The 20138-nt window shown below is 40.3% G+C and overlaps 1 protein-coding gene across 1 annotated transcript in view; it reads right to left on the bottom strand.

Annotated features, from left to right (window-relative positions):
- The window catches only part of LOC307259013 (contactin-associated protein-like 5), a gene marked incomplete at both ends in the record, with an annotated part of 88752 nt that overhangs the window by 395 nt on the left and 68219 nt on the right, over window positions 1-20138 (bottom strand). Inside the window, 8 exons of the mRNA XM_080038727.1 lie at window positions 1846-1920; window positions 2965-3165; window positions 3712-3799; window positions 4756-4889; window positions 6677-6904; window positions 9930-10169; window positions 15994-16212; window positions 17619-17789. Coding sequence (XP_079894853.1) covers window positions 1846-1920; window positions 2965-3165; window positions 3712-3799; window positions 4756-4889; window positions 6677-6904; window positions 9930-10169; window positions 15994-16212; window positions 17619-17789 — 1356 coding nt within the window. The remainder of the gene's footprint in view (window positions 1-1845; window positions 1921-2964; window positions 3166-3711; window positions 3800-4755; window positions 4890-6676; window positions 6905-9929; window positions 10170-15993; window positions 16213-17618; window positions 17790-20138) is intronic.

The raw sequence follows: 20138 nt of genomic DNA, 5'->3' as shown, positions 1-20138 counted from the left end.
GTAGCCATGAGCGACCCCAAGTTGGTCCAGTTATTAATAGTCAAATACACAAGCTGATTCACACACGGTCCCAAAAGGTAATTTAAATTTGTATTTCAGCTAACCCCTCACACACCTATAAAGCTGGGCATACACTGTACGAGTCTAGCCCCGATTTGATCCAAGTTCTTCACTTTAAAATCGGGCCGTATTTCTCTTTGTCGGGCGCTGTTTTGCCATGCAGTGTACAGGGGCTAGCGAGGACATATCAACTGCTCCCCAACGGGCATCGGACGGTCGGAAACATTTCTGACATGTCAGAAAGTTTGGTCGTCAGACTCAGGCTGTAGCACGGTTGAAGCAGAGCCACGAGTCGATTTTGAGTGATGATTAGACAGCTGAAATTGCCATGGTTACAGTCCATATGCGCCGTTGCCTCTTTGTACAGCTGAGGAAGATGCATTACTATGCACCAGGGAACACTGCTGTCAAACATGGCTGCCCTCTTCTACTGAACTATGATCCTGACATAAAGTAGTTACAGTAATGTCCATTAGCTTTGACTCTATTGTCACAGAGATTACTTGTTAACTACGGTGGCCCTGAGAGTTCAACACTCTACACTTTAAGAAAACAAATGCAGTTGACAAAACAAAAGCAAATAGAGAAACTATCTTGCTTCATCAAATTGACAACACGTGCAGTATTTCTAATAATGAATAATGAATAATAATGGATTGGATTTATATAGCGCTTTTCAAGGCACTCAAAGACACTTTACAGGGTTCCAGGTTCCATTCATTCACACACAGTCATACTGGTGGTGGTAAACTACCATAGTAGCCACAGCTGCCCTGGGGCAGACTGACGGAAAAACTGTGCTGTGGTATTTGCAGTGCTATTTCTAAATGATGCACATGTGTTGTAGCTGAGGGACAGGAGGGTTAAATACATCTTACCTTTAAACCAAACTGTTGTGTTTGGATACAGTTCAGAACACTACACACAGTGACCTAATATAGCACAGTTTAGCAGTGGAGGTACGAATCACTAAATCACTATTAAGTATTGTTTCTTTGACAGCACTGCCCTGCTGAGCAGCATAATAAGGTCATACACCCACTAATGCACTCAGGTTCTATTAGTGTATTTAAAGTGGAGGCTTATTTCTTAGGCTCACAATGTTATTGCAGTGTCCGTAATTGTTTTGTGTTTGTCAATGTGAGTTCTTATGTATCATAGTTAAGATGATTACAGCAGATTAAAATATTTAACTGGTTGTAAAAACTGCAACTTTGTTTTAGTCGCGGCCGATTTGTTGCATTGAAGGACCAATGAAAACACTACTTTACCAAGAGTAACGTGTATTTAGGATTTACTGCAGGACCACCGTAGCTAGCAACATGCCCGTTTACAGAGCCAAGGCTGTGTATTAGCACTGGATTTTTTTTGTACCTAAATGCAGCGAATAGTGATTTGGAAAACAGACGTTCTCCAGAATCACCGACTACACCTTTAAATGATTTTCTTGTTCTCATACTCATTGTGCAGATCAGCTTTGAGCATTTCTACTGTCAACAAACAACATAGAATAAGTGTGAGGAAAAATACACTGCAAAGGGTCCCTGTTTAAAAAAAGCCCATAGAAATCCTATAAAATCATCACCATCAAATTTAAGTGTAATTTCAAGCCGTATAAGAGACACAAATGAAAATGAACGCGACAGAGTTATCGGGAACCCGTATCAAAAAAAAGAATTAGAAGACAAATGGAGAGAATGACAAATAACGGACAGCTGGGACTCATCCTCGATTAGGCAAAGAAAAATAAAGCAAAACAGACGAGAGAGAAACACAAACACAGACCTGCTATAACTGCTAAGTCCTTCTGGGTGCCTCCGCCGTGCTGCTCCTTATCTTTGTTTGCTGTTACAGTTTGATCTGGAAAAGCAGAGATGAGAAAATAGAAAATTTTAATTTCGGGAAAGTGTGTCGTTGGTATCACTAGAATCAGTGCTCGAAGTGGGCTAGTACACACAAGTATGCAGTAGTGTTCACATCTTACCCTTCTCTTATATCTATACTTATGACCCTTTTGTTGTTAAACGGAAAAAAAAACTGTGTTACCCTCAATATAACAATTCAGAATTTAACAATGTGTTATTATTTACCTTTATTCGTCCCATAGTGCGGACATGTATATTGTTACAGCAGCACATGCTTTTACTATCCGAGTAAGAAGTGACCTAGATTTTTGATGCCAGAAAAGCGCAGAAAAAGCTTTTCTTTATAGTGCAGGCCCCAGACTTTCACCAAATGAACAAGTCAACTCAAAGCATACAAATGAGTCTTACTGTCCTCCTGTTAAACTGTCACTGTTTTTAAAACTGACGTCTAACTTGCGACTCGTAAATTTGGCAAATTGCAGTCTGTCTCATGCAGACACACACCAGCTGTGCTTTCCCATCGTCTGTCCAACATTATCATCTTAACTGTGAGGCAAATGTCTTTTTCCACTTTAAATCTTCTAAATCTGTGTGTGTGTGACTGTGTGTGTGTGTGTGTGTGTGTGTGTGTGTGTGTGTGTGTGTGTGTGTGTGTGTGTGTGTGTGTGTGTGTGTGTGTGTGTGTGTGTGTGAACAGATGCACCATAATGGCGCTTGTTATTAAGCTGCAGTAACTAATGTTTTGACACAAACAGTGAAGTCTTCTTCATTGAAAGCAGAGGTGGTGCCGGTATTTCTCATATGCACAAATAGGTTCTGGCTGTTGCTTATATCTAGCCAATGCAATATTGCCAGTAACTATACAAACATACAGTATGTAGCGCTGGTGTGTAAACCTAGGTGTTCAAACAGTTTTGTACACCTTTTAACTAACTTATCTAATTGTTTATACGAGGGCTTGTCGATCCCAGCATGTATTGCTTAGTATGTACAGTAGCTCAGCCTGGAAAATGACCTTTTATGGGCGTGTGTGTTTTACCTTGCTGCGTGTGTGAGGTGGACTCTGCCAGCGCTCCACAGTTTGATTGGACCAGCGGACCGCGGATTGTGACCAATGAGCTTCCTCGGTTTGTCAGCGCTGCCTTCAGCGGAGCAACGTGGTTGAACTGGACTGAGGAGAGGCAGCCCAGGAAACCTTTAGAGGACGCCTGCATTACCTCCTCATGGAAGTTCTCCCTCCCTACAGACACACAGTGGAGGGGTTAAACAATATATGTATGTGTTTATGTTTATGACTGGTGACATACTTCATTTTCTGTTTCGTAAGGCAATACACTGCAGTTGAATAGGGTAACATTTTTAATAGGCGATATCATGCTACTTGTCCGGTTGATATCTTGCATTAAAACAATTATTTTTTTTGTATTACAATTTTTTGTTAAATGTTTGAATAAATATGAAAATATGGCAAAATCTTACTAACCATGAGTAAACTTCAGTGTTAAAATAAAGTTTTAGGATACATTTGAAGATAATGGCCGTTAAAGATGATCGTATAGGATAACTCTACAGATAAACACCTAAATGAACATAGTTTCAACTTGAAAGAAAGACATGCTATGTAGGCAAAATAGACAACATCACGAAAAGGTCTGTAATTTCTGACTAACCAAGTTAAGGTATGACAAAGGAATTCTCACAGTAAAACCATTAAAACAGGTATAGGGAATAGGGACATGGGAGTGTAACAGCAATCTCTCTCTGCAGCGTGATGGGAAAGACTTACTGGTGACTTTTCCCAATGTCAGGGATCTGATTAAGATCAGCTCTGCATCGGATGACAGTGTGTACTTTGTGTGGATGTCCTGGTCGATCTGGTTGAGTGGAGAGAAATCAAATAACAAGCCAATTACAGGAACTCTAAACCCAAGTAACACCAGCAGCGCCAGCACATTCCAATACATTATAGATTGTAGAGTTGTGTTCTCTCTTTAGCCCCCCATGCACACAAAAACCATATCCGCCCACAGAACGCTTTTGAACTGAAGTGATCTCAACCTTTTTCACTTGTGCACCACCGTACCATGCTGACTCAGTCACATCACTTAACTTGATGATGTGCAATAAAACACTGCAGCATTTCAATGAGGTCCTATGTGCTTTATAAAAACGCTATATAGACCAGCTGGTGGTACGGCAATGCAGAGAAAACATTGATTGGCACCATCTGTCTATTGTTAAGTGTTAGTGCGTAGAAGGTAGAACATGTAATCGTGTTGCCTTGGTGACATAATTAATTGTGTCATTGTACAGAATTTAATTAATTACTATGTGTTACACATTGTTTGTTCGTTTATTGTGATATATTTATACAGATATGTTCCTTGTGTTTTGGTAATTTCTCATATATTTATTTTAATGCTGACAAACGTGCTCTTAGCTGGAGATGGATTATGAGTCACAACAGGTGGTAATTGTGACATGCATCAACAGTCAGTTTTATGTAAGGAGGATTTTTCCTAATTACCAAAGCAAATGCTGTTCTATTCCATACGCCAAAGAAGGCTGTTAGATGATACGATAACTGGTAAGTAATTTAAAATAGCCAAATCACAAATTAAAAAGGTTTAAACATTAACTTTGTAATAGCCCTTTTCACTGATGGTCTGGTTAGCTCGAACAAGTCATTTATGATCATCAGAGGAAACATTAGACTTTTTCATGAACATTAAAAAGTTACGCATATTCTCTTTAAATTGAGTTTGTCTAAAGGGTTTGAAATGTATGATACTTCCTTATGTATTTTAAGATTTCAATTCACAGCGCTCACCTGGACATAGAGGTTGTTTCCTACTCGGTGGATCCTGATTCGATGGAGTCGTGCGTCGGCCAGGTTACCGAGGGCGGGGCTAAAGACGTCTGGACTCCTGTCTGTCTGAAGGTGATACCAGATCTGCAGGCTCCCTGCACACAAAGCATTAACACACATGTAGTGCTCTTCCTTTGAACACAGCGCTGGAGAAAATCCCCATCCAAGCACTTTACGCACTCGCTGCTGAATGCAAATTTAAAGGCCTCCAAAAGGTCTAAAAAAACAAGTCGACTGATATGAAAAGTCGATCTTACATCGAAACCTATTCTGTGTACTTTGGCTTCAAGCATATACACATTGCAATAAAACGCCAAATAGAAGCAGAGAACTCGTAAAATCATGTGGGCGCCTATTTATAAATATGCTGGCCCATCTAAACTTCTTCAATTGCCTTTATGAGATCTCTATCTCAGAGCTCTTTCGCTCCCACACTGAATAAGTCAATATGTGCTCAGTGTTCCAGCCCACACACACAATTGCTGGCGGATCAGCGAGTCAGAGAGATATGCATTGTCAAGTGGAGCTTGGGTCAATATTACAATTCCCCGGTCTGTAAGGTGAAGGGCTTTGTGTTCCTATGGATGAAGGTCACTGTGGATGGAGTGTCTCCTCTGCCCTGCACTGTTTACAGAGACTAGGAGAACACAACAGGCGTTCTGATCTAACAAGAAGACAGAGTGTATTGGGACACTGACTCTGACTAACAACTGTATATGAGGAGTGGGTTGGAGCCACTGACTAGGACACTCCAAAGTTTAGGAACATCTCAAAGCTATAGTGCGTAACTTCAAGCCATCGCCAAACAAGTTGACACAAAGTTGATTAAGCCTATCAGCTCCACAACATTTTTAATCAGAATTGAAGCGTTTACAAACTGGTGTCAATCCCTGACACAGGCTATTGTCTACACACAGTACTATTAATCTTGTTGGACTTTGGCCTTTCAAAGTTGCAGAGGAGGATAAGAATCACATGAGGTTAAATATATTCATTAGCCTATAATCAGTTTGAAAAACTTTTTGGGGCCGGCCCTCCATTATATTCATGCTCTCAGCTGTGGCACTAGTACCATATATTAAGCTGCCTGTTCTCTGTCAGACTCATTTTCTGTTCTGCTCAACACCTTTCCGCAACCCCAAAAAAGACTTGAGACTTCCCTCCAAAAAGTTTGGTTGTTAGGTGTTAATTACGGTGCCTAACTCACTCTCTCCCCTTGAGGCACAATGTTTGACATGCACATCTGCACGCCCTGCAGTTTAAAGACTACTGCTATGGTAAGGGGAGCGCCATGGGATTATGATTAAATCCTTTAAGTAGATTCAATTTGATTATGTTCGATCTCTGTGGGCTTCCAGTGTGAGTCACCACCGGCCGAGTTCCATGAATGCTGGAGACTAGTTGTTCACCTGTCAGGTCTACAGAGTGTTGATACATGATGACAGTTGTACATACTTTCTTGATGACTTAACAATGACAGTGTCTGAATAGTCACACCTCTGTTGATTCGTTTGCACTAACTCGGTGTGAACAGTTTTAATTAGAACCAAGGGCGCTTTCACACCTGCCTGGTTTGGTTTCGATTGAATACTCGGATTTGTTTCTACCTTTGATGACTTGTATAGTACATTCGGGCAGAGACCAGCCGTGATCGGTTCAAAATACTTACTGTGTCATAAGAACCAGAGCATAGCCTGCCTCATCTAAACCACATTTCTGTAAAGTTGATCAAACTTAAATGACAATATCTTTCATTTGGATGGATGAATATGCCTAACTCTTTTCAGATGCTTACTATCATGCAACTAATTCCCCAAATAACATAACTCCTCAAAGTGTTTTGTGGCTTTGGATAAACAGGGGGCTTTAAAGCAGTGTGTACCGTTGTTGGCGAGGATGACTGCGATGTACTGCTGGTTGAAGGTGCTGACGCTCAGCAACATGGCGGGTCTCTGTGAGGTGACGAAGCTAAACGCTACGTCCTCTCTGGCCCGGCTGCTGGTCTCCGTGGAAACACTGGAGGGGGCGGAGCTTGTGTTCTGCATGACGGAGAAGGGCTCCTGGAAGGTGTAGGTCACCGAGGACGACGGCTCAAAGGACACAGACACCTCTGGAGACACACGGACACAAGGGGAGGAAAGGTTTAGTAAAGGGTGGTGTTGTCACTATTTCTGAGATTTAAGAGGTATATAGTGAAGGTGAATAGGGTGAACTGATGTAACGTATACGGTAGCTATCATCAAGACACGTTGCCATTTGAATACTGACAATAAAAAAAAATGGCCAAAAATCTATAAAATTGGCCAATGCTTGAAACAAAAAAAAAATAATGTTTTTGCCTGCTTTGTTTCGCCTTGAAGACTAAAAAGCAGCTAATTGCCTGCAACATTCATTACATTTCACATTATGAAATACTTAGCTCAGAAAAATCAACACTCCCTTATCAAAAGTCTGGTTTTCACACTCAATTAAAATGTAGTTTGCCCAAATAGGTAGAGCCAGAAGGAAGTCACTGCTTTAAATGAACATCTGTCCAAATACATAATTATGCTCATGCACGACTACAAATATGAAACCAACACATCAAAGCAAATGACTTCATTATAACAAAAAGGAAAAAATAATATATTCTGGAGCTAGCAGTGGTAGCATCTCCATGAGGACCAGGTAACACAGACATACTGTAATGTTGACAACAAACCAGTAGCTGATACATCACCACAGGGACTTAGGAGTTTGTCAATCAATGCCATTCAGACCTCTGTCAACTCAACCGCTACTGACAACTGAGATGTAAAACGTCCCTCAACAACAAAGCGTTCTATTCCTCTGTGTTTTGATGTCATAAAAAGCCAGATTTCTTCACTTTCAAATTAAAAGCCTGGCTCCTGGAGTTAAGGGAAGGGTAGAAAGAAGGCAATGGAAGCCACAGGGTGCCAACATAAAAAGACATCCTTACATCACTGACTTCTTTCATATTGCACCAGCGTTTACAATGAGAGTGATTGCGTAGTGTCACTGTGTCTGCCAGCAGCACAGCCAACTGAAGCAGGTAATCTCCTGGATGAGGCTGTGCAGATGCATTTCATTGTCTGGTGCCTTGTTTTCACCCTGAACGACCAATGTTGTGTTATCCACTAAATTAAAAGTGACAGTTTGATTTGCAAAGAGGCAATGCTCATTGCTTAAAGGTGGAGCCAGTCATTCTGGAGAATGTGTGTTGTCAAAAATGTGTTTTTATCAAAATGAGTGAATATCTCCTCATGACCAATACGTACTGAAAAATAATCTAGTGTTAATACACAGCCTAGGTTCTGTAAATGTGCACGTTGCTAGCTACATTGGGCCCGATTAATTACATACCCGTTTACTAACACTCTTGTTCTTACACACAGTACAGACAGGTAGCAGATGTGAGGAGATATTCACAGAGCTGACTCCACCTTTAATCATACATTTGCTTTTACAGTGGACTGCTTCCATGATGTTAAAAAATTCAGAGCTTTGGAAAAAAAAATCGGCCATTGTATTATTATGCAGCTGAAAAAACATTGATATATACGAGCTGCATTCTACTGCCAGAAAGACTTGGATCAAAGTGAGGCGTCCATAACTTGCAGGTGACATAAACACTTCACCACAGCAACAGTGATATAAGATCCAAGTTGTAATAAAACCTGGAATATGACTGAACAGCAGTGGGATTAGCTGTACCCTGGCATGAGACACTTTTAATATGTGACACACTGAGCCAGAGGAAACAGTGCAAACAGTGCAGTGTGCTGGGCCACATTCTGAAGCCAGAATTGAGAATAAGTCTCTTGGAAAAACTCTCAACCATGGCATTGGCTATACACTGCTCTTCTTTACTGGTTGTATTTGTGTCTGCGCTCTGTCCGGCGCTCACATACCGCAAGAGATCATTTGGTCTAATGCATTTTAAATGTTCTGAGAGTCAGCAGCCAGGACAAGTATTAATTGCCTCTTGCAGTTCTCGCATTTTTCATTGGTGAGCTGCAATGGAATAACCTCGGCAGTGATGGATTGTTTGTTTGACTCCATCAACATTAATCTATAAAAAAAAGAATTACATTAGGTGTGAAGGTTTGTGCCGTTGATCAGCACTCAGCTTGTTTGGTCAATTTTGAGATTATTGGCAATTTTGCTTCCATAACCTTTCTTCTTTCATACATAAAAGTTCCAATTTTTTTTTTTTTTATTTTACATTTTAGTAGGCCTTGTCTAGATATCTTCTATACTACCTTTAACTGCAATTACTTCCAAGATTATTATATTTTTTTCAATACTCTGAACCCAAAAATCGCACATTTCTGAAGCACTTACATCAATTAAACTTCCTATAATCAATCTTAGCACTATTCCAAAGACAAAATGATTTGTTCATATGTTTTTATTTGTCTGATTCATGATACAGTTTGTTCTGAAAAACATGCTGATTTTTAAGACATGTACATAGTAGTATTTTTGTATGTATAAAATAAAAATAAAAGGCTGTACGATTTTTACAAACAAAGAAGAACAATGACAAACAACTTTTTTTGGGGGGGAGGGGGGGGGGGGGTTTGAATACACACACACAAACACAGATACTCATCTGAGTTATTGTGTGAAATGTGTGGGGAACACCTTTGTCTTCACACTTTTGGCTATTGTTCAGCAAGATCGGTGCTGAAATATTGTCCCTTCTGCATATCCCCATTGTAAAGTTTTCTTGTACTAATATCTTCAATATTAATCAGGATATGAATTTTAATTAGCACTGTGATGAGTGGGGATTTGAACATGTAAACACAGGGGGATCTCCTGGATGATACCACGACAGATGGCTCTAAATACTACAATACCCACGATCCCCGGCAGCTGTTGCTGTAGAGAAACAATGGTGCAATCAGAAACTTTAAAATGCCTTCTGTTGAGCTGAAGAGAACTGATTCAATATCATCAATGTTGTATGCATCTTCTACAAACTTTAAAAGGCACAGTGTGGAATACACACACACACACACACACACACACACACACACACACACACACACACACACACACACACTCACACACACACACACTCACACACTCACACACACACACACACACACACACACATACACACCCACCTTGGTCACAGGCGCTGCCTCCGTAGGCGGATTGGGAGCAGTCACACACGTAGCCGTTGCTCTTCTCCACACACCTCCCTCTGTTGTGACAGAGGCTGCTGGAGCCGCTGCAGTAACCGGGGCAACCAGAGCTGACCCCGGGCGTCATACGGGCCCTCTCCTCCAGGTCCACACTCCCTCCGTTCACAGTCAGAGCCCGAATGCAGCCCAGGAAGCCCCGGAGCTGGGACGCTGTGCCTCCTGGAGGGGGGTGGATGGATGGAAGGAATAGGTCAACCAGAGTGCCCACCACATACATAGACAGACGGAAGAATGTGTGTACAATGTATTGACCTTTTGTTCAGAACAGAAATGAAATATAATACCCGTAAGGATGTTTTAAAGCTTAAGTGTGTAAATCCTGTCTCCCCCATGCTGTGCCTCCTTAACAGGGGGGTTAAAGGAATAGTTCAACAAGGGTTACCAAAAATTTTTTACCAGTGAATGTTCTCAACTGTTCCATGACTATTCCATGACATTTTATCCCATTTCCATGCACTTTCTTAAGTAGCTTAACCCTCCTGTTATGTTCCGGGTCAAATTGACCCGTTTCAAAGTTTGAAGATCTAGGAAAAATAGTTAAAAGTATTTTTTCAGTATGAAACTTCTTCTGCTTGCCTTAATTAGGGTAATCAACATATAATATGAAAATAGTTCATCTCACACATTTGCAACCACCCCCTGCATGTTTATATCACATAGATACTGTTCGGGTCAATTTGACCCGGCAGTAAAACTGGAGGTAAAAGGGTGTCAGACATGTAAGACTATTTCTTTCTTTACAACTGTGAGACATATTTCACCCAAATCTCACACACACACACACATACACACGCCCACACACACACACCCACACAAACACAAACACACACACACACAGTTGCAAGTGTTATGACTTTTGACGGGAACCATTTATGTTCCCTTGGGAACACTCCACCCACATTCAGTGAACACTCAACAGTGGAGGGGCAAAACATATAAAATATTCTCTGCATGGGAGTCCTACCAACATTACACTCTGTCAGGCAGACCTCTACAAAATGAGAAGCAGAAGCAAAAGGATGACAGTCCAGGAGGCTCTGGAAGTCATCATTGATCATGCCAGTGAAATAGAGGAGGATGTATCTTGAGCTAAATTCTGATTCTAATGACTCTGAATTTGAACCAGATGAGGGAATTGCTATTCCTATTCCTCCAAGCAAGACATTCATGTCAACAAATTGTGAAATTCATCCCCAAATATGCGTCTGCAGAAAACATACAGGTGAAACTCATATAATTAGAATATCATTGAAAATGAATTGGAATTAAGGCAAGAAGTCATGCAGAATGGACCCAAACCAAGTACTGAGTACACATGCATGATTATACTTTATAGAGGGCTGATATTTCTGTATTAAAAATACCTTTTTTTATTGATTTCATGTAATATTCAAATTTTCTGAGATTTTAAATTTGGGGTTTTCATAAGCTGTGTAAACCATAATAATCTAAATTATAACAAATAAAGGCTTTGAATATCTCACCTTTCATGTAATGGGTCTATATACTATATTAGTTTCACCTTTTGAGTCAAATTACTGAAATAAATGAACTTTTACATATTCTAATTTTTCGAGTTTCACCTTAAAGACAGTGCCAGGGCCCACTAGGATGGCACTGACTCGTGTGACTGACATCAAGTCAGGTTTGAGCTGGTCATGCCAGATTCAATACAGAAAATCATTCTGGAAATGACTAATCTAGAAGGGAGGTGTGTTTTTGGGGAAAAGTGGAAGGAGCTGGACAAAACACATTTAGATGCGTATTTGGGGCTGCTCATCCTGGCTGGGGTCCAAGGATGAATCGACAGCCAGTATGTGGGATGCAGAGACAGGCAGGGCTATATTTCAAGCCACAATGTCTCTGGAGACTTTTCACATTGTCTCCAGTGTTCCAAAAGTAATAAAGTGGTGAAACATTACAAAAAAAGTTTGAACATGTATTTTTTTAATGAAAAACGAGTGAATTATCCTTATTGAACCATTACCTGTTAGAGGTAAGGAACACCACAGTGCACTAAATATTGATAGAATAGTTAGTAATGGAGTTGGTAATGACATGTGCACACTGCTTGTTAGGATTCGATTTGGTTTAGGACATCTTTTGGAGATTTAAACATGCCCTGGGTCAAATTGACCCGGAACACCATTGCTGTTCCTGACAAATGAACATAACAGGAGGGTTAAAGTAACTTTGGCCTGTTTTAGAATCCTATGGCCACACATACATAGACAGACGGAATAATGTGTGTAACATGTATTGACCTTTTGTTCAGAACAGACTTGGTAGAAATGGAACATAATATGCACAAGTATGTTTTAAAGCTATAGTGCGTAACTTCCGTGTCCCCCATGAGGAATTCTGAGTAATCAAAACAACACTGTCGGTGAATCTGAGGTAAGCCTGTGGTGGCCTTGCAAGGATCTAATAACTTCTACTGTATGTTCAGGATTTTTCTTAGCAGTAGAATCAACAGCTGAAAAATGTCTTGGGCTCTTCTTGGGATTTTTCTGAGCTCCTTACACCGGTGTCGGGGGGCTTACAACAGTTTGTAAACGCTGCCATGCTGAGAAATACAGAGAGAGTTGTGTGGAGCTGATGGGCTTAATCAACTTTGTGTCAACTCATTTGGCGATGGCTTAAATGTAACCAACTTTCATTTATGTGAAAAAGTTACACATTAAAGCTTTAAATGCCATCTAATGCTCAACGGCTGTGAGGAAGCGATCCTTGATGACTTTATTACCATGATCCACCCTCAAGGCTGATGAGGATTTACGACTAACATTTACCTAATGCCAGCGCACAGCTCTGGCAGCTCTGCAGCCACTTAAGCAAGTGAACCCTCATCAAAGCTAAACATTCAGAGTAATGGACAAGACACGTTCCCTGTTGACACCACTGTGAGATGATTTAGAAATATACATGCAGAGAAGAAAAGGCTTGTGACATGGTGACAGCTGTGGATTCACACTCTAAGGAGATGGGAGACTGAGGACTTGATGGAAATGTATCACACTGTTATGGGTCTAATTGATCTGGGGATACAATGCACAAACAGGTGGTTATTCTCTCATTGTATTACCCCCCGTGGCTAAGAAATGATACTGGTTTAATCCTGTACTGTTTCTTGTGGAGTGAAGTATGTACTTTTCAAACGTTAATTGGCATATGCCTAGAGTTAGTTACATTTTGATTGGAGAAAACAGCAGGGATTTTATAACACTAATTATTCTCGTGTTGAGCAGGAGAGAACCACCTATCGGTTTCACATGCTACTAGAAGTGAAGTGTGCAACTTGTGGTTGTCTAGGAAACACACACGTTGGTATTTTTATTCAATATATTAAAAAGTCAATTAAGTGTAGACTGGTTTAGTGTTATTAATGCTGCATCATCATTGGTTGCTTGCAAACAAGGAATCGGTCTATTTGTTTTCAAGTTGACTATCTTTAAAGGCGATACACAGCATGCAAGTACATTTTTTTCAAGTACTGGTCAATTTAAAGATTTTTGGCTAGTTTGCTTCCATAACATGTTTTCTTTCATACTTTCTGTAAATATTGTGGACACTTATATGCTGTAAAAATTAAATAGATTTTGATTTACTGTCAGTAATCTACTGGCAAAGACCCATGGTAATATCTCTTAGTAAAATACATGTTACTCTATTCACCTGCAGTGTCTTGCTATTAACATTTGTATAGACATAAAATGTATATGATAAAAAATGTAACCTATACTTAAAAAACAAAGATGTATCTGTCACTGTTCATAATACAATCTATAATAAAAGACACAATAGAAGCTTTCGTATAAATAATTAACCTCTGTGCTGTGTTATATGAGATACTGTGGAGCTATTGCATATTTGAAACACATTTTCACAGTTATACTCCTGTGTGTGGAGTAGGTGAGAAAATTCAACATTCACTTGAGTGTAGTGCACTTCCATATTCCATTATAACCCATCACAACAGTTGTTTGTGACCAGCAAGCTGCATCTGTCTTCAGTCAAACGCTGCTCTATTCAAGGGCGTTTTAAATGTGTCGACACAAGTGCACTAAAATAATGCTGTTATTATTTTACTTTCTTTTGCATAATACAGATATAGAGTGCCATGTAGCAGTATGCCAGTATGCAGTGTGGTTTCTTCTTGCATGATTTCTATAGTGTGAACTTTTCTTTGTGAACCGCGTACTTCGGAAATGAAAGATTCTGTGATGTATTCCCAATCACTATTTGATAAATTGTTAATTTTCGTATCTAATTTTCAAAACAAGCAATTATTTGAAGTATTAAAAAGACTGTGAAAGCCTTTATATAAATGACATAATCACACATGCATAATAACTTTGCTTTCAGAGAGAATGGAGGCGTCGTCCTTTGATAGAAAAATGACACGTTTGATCCTCCAATTAAAATATTAATGACACAAAGTCCTTTTGAGGTCCAGAGAGGATTATTGCTTCTATTTGTCATTTTGCTCGTCTGATAAATTACTCCTAAAACTAAATGACCCAGTAAGAGCAAGAGCTGAGGCCTAAAATGGAGAAGACAGACACACACACACACACACACACACACACACACACACACACACACACACACACACACACACACACACACACACACACACACACACACACACACACACACACACACACACACACACACACACACACACACACACACAAACACACACACACACACACACACACACGCACACACACACACACAGACACTCTCTCTGTCCCGTCCAGAGGAAAGATGTATTATTAAAAAGACACATTAAAATGTCAGAGGGGACAATTCTGCTGGAGAAATGTGGGTTCGGAGGCGTTGAGGGGGCTGAACCTGAACCGTAATGAAAACATAATAAAATATATTAGTTTTTCTCAGTAGCTAACAGGGCAGCTTAGGTCTATATTAGTCCCGTACCCATAGGACTAGTGTTTAGACAGTAATTGTTGGGCTTGGCTGTAATCACTTCTCGTCTCCAATCTAGCAGTGAACAGATCAGCGGCTACATTGGAAGAAAAGTGGAGGAAAAAATGTGCAGTCCTTGCTCTGGGCACAAAATAATGCACTTTGATGTTCAAGCCAAACGCTATTATGAGACGTCTGTAGTCTGAGTTGGTCCAATTACCAAGCTTCAAGAGGAGAAATCTGTTGAAGACGCCGCTTCATTAGGCTAACTCTGTACATTAGAAAACATTTTGAGATGAAATAAAAGTGGACTCTGTCTTTGCCATTTCTTCCAGTGAAGCTGTGCCATTAAAATAAAAACAGCTCAAGGCCAGTTTGGAAAGGATTAAGACGACCAATAACTATTTCAGAAAAGATGTGTTAAGATAAACACATCTTTAGAAACACTTTACTTTAAGGCTGCACTCACTTTCACCCTTTCAGATTTAAAGGAGCAGTGTGTAATGTCGGAGTATTTAGCAGCATATAGTGGTGAGATTCTAGATGTCAACGCTCCCTTGCTAACTCCTCGGTTTGGAAGAATCTACAGAAGCTACAGTGCCCTTCAAGGAGAAGAAGCTAGTTACTATAGATTGCATCACCCACCATTGCCTCAAGTCTTTCCACAATATCAAGTGATGAGGTGAAGATGTTATGTATTTTGTTATTTATTCATTTATTATATAGTATGTCTTCTATGTCTTCCAACAGGTGCATTTCAGTCCTTTCACTTTTATTTCAAATATTCACTTTGAAAACCTTTTGAAGGTGTCAATCAATCTGCCTTTACCTGCTTTGATATCATGTAATTATGCTTTTGAACTCAAGCATGGAAACACTTCAAAACTGTTTAAATAAAATACTCTGATACGTTAGAATTTGATGCATTTTTCATATTGTAAAAACCGTGAACCGTCAACTTTCACACTTGCCAGACATATAGTTTTTAATGTATGATAATTATCTGGTGGAGATGTTATATTTTATATTTATTGTGACGGCTCTAGCCCCTTACCCACAAACAGCTGACTGCTGAGTCTTAGGCGCGGTTGTCCGTCCTTGGGGGCCTCCAGGAAGCGTGTGGGAAGCTGGTTGACCTGCAGCGAGGCCTCCTTCACGTTGCGCTCTGCTCTCACATAGTGCCACTGTCTGTCATTCAGAGGGAGGTGGGACTTGACTGACAGCAGCACCGGACCACTGCCCACATCAAAGGAGAACGTCACCACCGAGGGAGCTGGAGGACAGAGAGAGTGAATAAGTAATAGGCCAGACATAATAAATACAATAATACATTTAAAGAGACACAATTCCATTTTTTGTTTTACAAAATGATGTAAAAATATACGGACAATAGTGAGTTAAAACAATGACACTGTATGAATTAAGATGACACCTATTTTTTTAGTATTTATGTTATGTAGGTTATGTTGTCCAAATAAACTAAACAAAAAACAAGGCACACAAACACACACAGAAACACACACACACACACACACACACACACACACACACACACACAGACACAGACACAGAAACACACACACACACACCACCACCACCACACACACACACACACACGTGTTAATTTAACATCAACCTGCCTGGGACTAAAGATGTAAATCAGCCACCAGCTGTAATGTTGCATATTTACATAGATGTTCATCAATATGCACCATCCCCATTTTAAATAATACATCTATAGTCAAACACGCACGCACACACACACACACACACACACACACACACACACACACACACACACACACACACACACACACACACACACACACACACACACACACACACACACACACACACACACACACACACACACACACACACACACACACGTCAGCCAGGTCAGACCGCATGAAATATGAGTGTTTTCATGTGTCTTCCTCCCTTTCTGATGCAACAGGATACAATGCTACTGGGAGAACTTGATGACCCTGAATAGATTTATGAGGAGGCTCATCTGACAGCTCCTCAATATTTCACAGTGTCTGTCATGCCGCAGTAATATATACAGGATTCAAATATCCTGACAACTCCTGAGGAAGGTTTGCCAACAAAACACACCACAATCAACAATCTCAAATCTTTTTCAATACTTAAAATAATAACAAAAATATAACACTCTTTTGCTTGAAGTACCTCTCTGCTGACAGGATATGTACTGATCTATCCAAGCTCGCCTGAAATGAATTCTTGTAATCCTACAAAAAAAACCTGAATGCTACAGCGTATACCTGCATCAGTGCTGTCGTAAACACGTCAATCTTTTAGGTGAATATGTCTGATCTGACAAGGTCATTCCTATGAATACATGGCTGTCCATTTGGCTGTGTATTCATGAAAAAGGAGTTGGGCTTCACTTCACTGGTAATAGGGAAATGCTTGTAATGACTCCCATGACAGAAGGACACTGCTGTTGACTGTGTGTCATTAGGGTTACATCACACTGTGCAGACTTGACAGCTTTGCTTCAGGGGGGAAAAATTAAACTGTCAACTACAGTACAGCTGGCATTTCCATTTTGAGAAAAGGCAAAAAAAAGAAGTATTCTTATGTATGGTTGTTATTTTTTGTGCATGTCCTTGTGCTGCCTCTGTTTATTGTGCTGTTGGAGCGTTGACTCACAGCTTAGCTCCACTCTGATGAAGTCCTTGAGGCCCAGGTTCTCCAGAAAGACCCCTGAAGGAGCACTAGACTTGAAGTAGAAGGAGATATCTGAGGCCAGCTCCGTCTGTAACGTGGGGAAGTAGAGGTAGGAGGACTCCTGGTAGAAAGACGCAGCGTTCCAGATGGACTCTGAGGGGAAACACAGCAAATGAAAGAGAGGGATCGTTAAAGGGACAGGAACAGTAAAGTAAGGCAGGGTCATTTACATAGCACATGTCAAATACAAAGGCAATTCAAGATTTTAAAGGTGCAGTGTGTAGTATTAGCAGTATGTTGATGTACTCTTATGGGGAAAGATCTATATTTTAAAGCTCCTTCTCTACCCCCATCCATTTGGATAATTTACAGAAGCTACGGTGGCCTTCAAGGACAAGAAGCTAGTTACTGAATATGGCATCATCCACCACTGCTTCAAGTCTTTCCACAATATCAAGTGATGAGGTGAAGATGTATTTAGTTATTTACAGTATTTCTTTAGTACTTCTTCTTTGTCTCCCAACAGGTTTATTTCTCGCAGACACCAACTATATATAAAAAATGGCCTGGAAGCTTGTCTGTGTCTGTTCCGTGCTACTCTGTTCAAGTCCAATGTCACTACTTCAGCCACAATTGAGTTTTTTCACTTGTCTGTTCCCATTCTAACTCTCTTGTCATTTCAGACCCGGCCACTCCCCTCTACTCTGCACTCCCTGTTGATTACTTTCACCTGGCCTAACCATACTCACCTGCTCCCCATCAGCTATTAGCCCCACAGTATGCATACTGGTTAATTCCCTCAGTTCTCTGCCAGATTGTCTTTTGTGTTACGTAGCTCTTCAGCCTATTCTGAATTCTTGCCTGTTTACCTGCCTGCCTGCCTGCCTGCCTGCTTGCGTTTTGACCCACCCTTCTGACCTTGGACTACCCTTTTGCCTGCCCCTACTGGATTTGTTTGCCTTGATACCTACTACCTGGTTTGAACTGCTCTTTATTAAACCTTTGTTGCTGAACCTGAACTGTGGTCTGTCGTGCTATTGGGTTCTTGCCTGCCATTTTGTGTCAACTTGACATCCAATGTGTCTAAAGTGTCTCCATGTTTCCCTCACTTGCACATTTCCCTCACAAACCAAAATGCAAGAGAGTTAATGAATCATGACATTTGATCCGTCCCTCAGATCCAGTGTTGACTTGGGGCGAGGAAACAGGAAGCAGAGAGCTGTGGTCTCCGGTGTCAAGATTCACACGTTTTTTATTTATTTTTTCTCAACTTCCTCCCCGAGAGGTTTTCACATCGCTACGACAACATCACACTATTTCCTTATGCAGTGAAAGAGCTGAGCTGTTTCACACAGACGGGGTCCAAATATAATAGCTGTAATATTAAAAAAGAAACATTCAGTATTTGGCTTTAATGAGCTGTTTTATTGGAGCACATAAACAAGTTCAATGACTTTTGTTAGTCGGCTGAAGCTCTGCGCTGCGGGAGGCTGTGGTGACACGGTTAAGTTATACTGTTAAAAATACACATAAAAGTAAATCAGTTTTTCATATAAAAATGGCAATGGCTGAGATTGTTTTTATTAAAAAGAACAAATGACTACTATTGAGGGTATACTATTGTCTTTAGTTTTACTGCATTATTTGGTCTGTTTTCTCCAGTTCTTGTCATGGGAATGTCCTCCAATGTTTCTTAAGTAAATGACCACACAGCTATTTGGAATATCACGTTGGTTATTATATTTTCAATAGTCTAGAAATGTTTGATATTTGAACAGCTCCAGAAAGCATGTTTGCCCACATACTTACCAGAATGGTTGTAAGATTTGTATCTCTGTCTGCTCTTGATCTAAGGTGTTATAAAGAACCTAGTCAAATTAATTCAGCCAAATCCATATCTATGAGCTCATCTCATTTAAGGAATTATCATAGGGTCAGATCACCATTGATTTACCCTAAAACTGCCGCTATGCATCTACAATCATTTTGATTATACCATTTCATTCAGTATAAGGATCAATTTCAACCTCTTTCTAAAATAAATCTTGAATTTGTAAAGAATCTTGTTATTCAAATCCACATTCCCCATTTGTCTTGAAAGCTCATAGTAGAGCAGTGAAGCCTTTCTCTGTCCATTGTATGAAGCCTCAGTCACATTTAAATTATTATTTGTATCTATCTCTTTAGTATTCTAAGCTTGTTCTTTACAGTGCATGTTACATGAATTCATTACACAACAGTCCATATTAAGATGACATACTGGTGACATACTCCAGTGTGACATATCTGACGCCTGTAGAAAAGGTTCATAATCACAGAGGGGTTTTGAACCAGGTTTGACTGCAGATGAGCTGCTCAACATTCCCTGCCCTGTGTGCACCGCTCACTCTGGGACACCAGGCAGAAACATAGTATCTACCAGTCTCTTTCATGATCCAGTGCTGCTGTCCAGCTCTGATCACTAGCACACACACACACACACACACAGGGTTTATAGTCCAC

Source organism: Ammodytes marinus (assembly GCF_949987685.1).
Source record: "Ammodytes marinus genome assembly, chromosome: 12".
NCBI classification, from domain to species: domain Eukaryota; kingdom Metazoa; phylum Chordata; class Actinopteri; order Uranoscopiformes; family Ammodytidae; genus Ammodytes; species Ammodytes marinus.
This window is presented reverse-complemented; position numbering and strand designations above follow the sequence as displayed.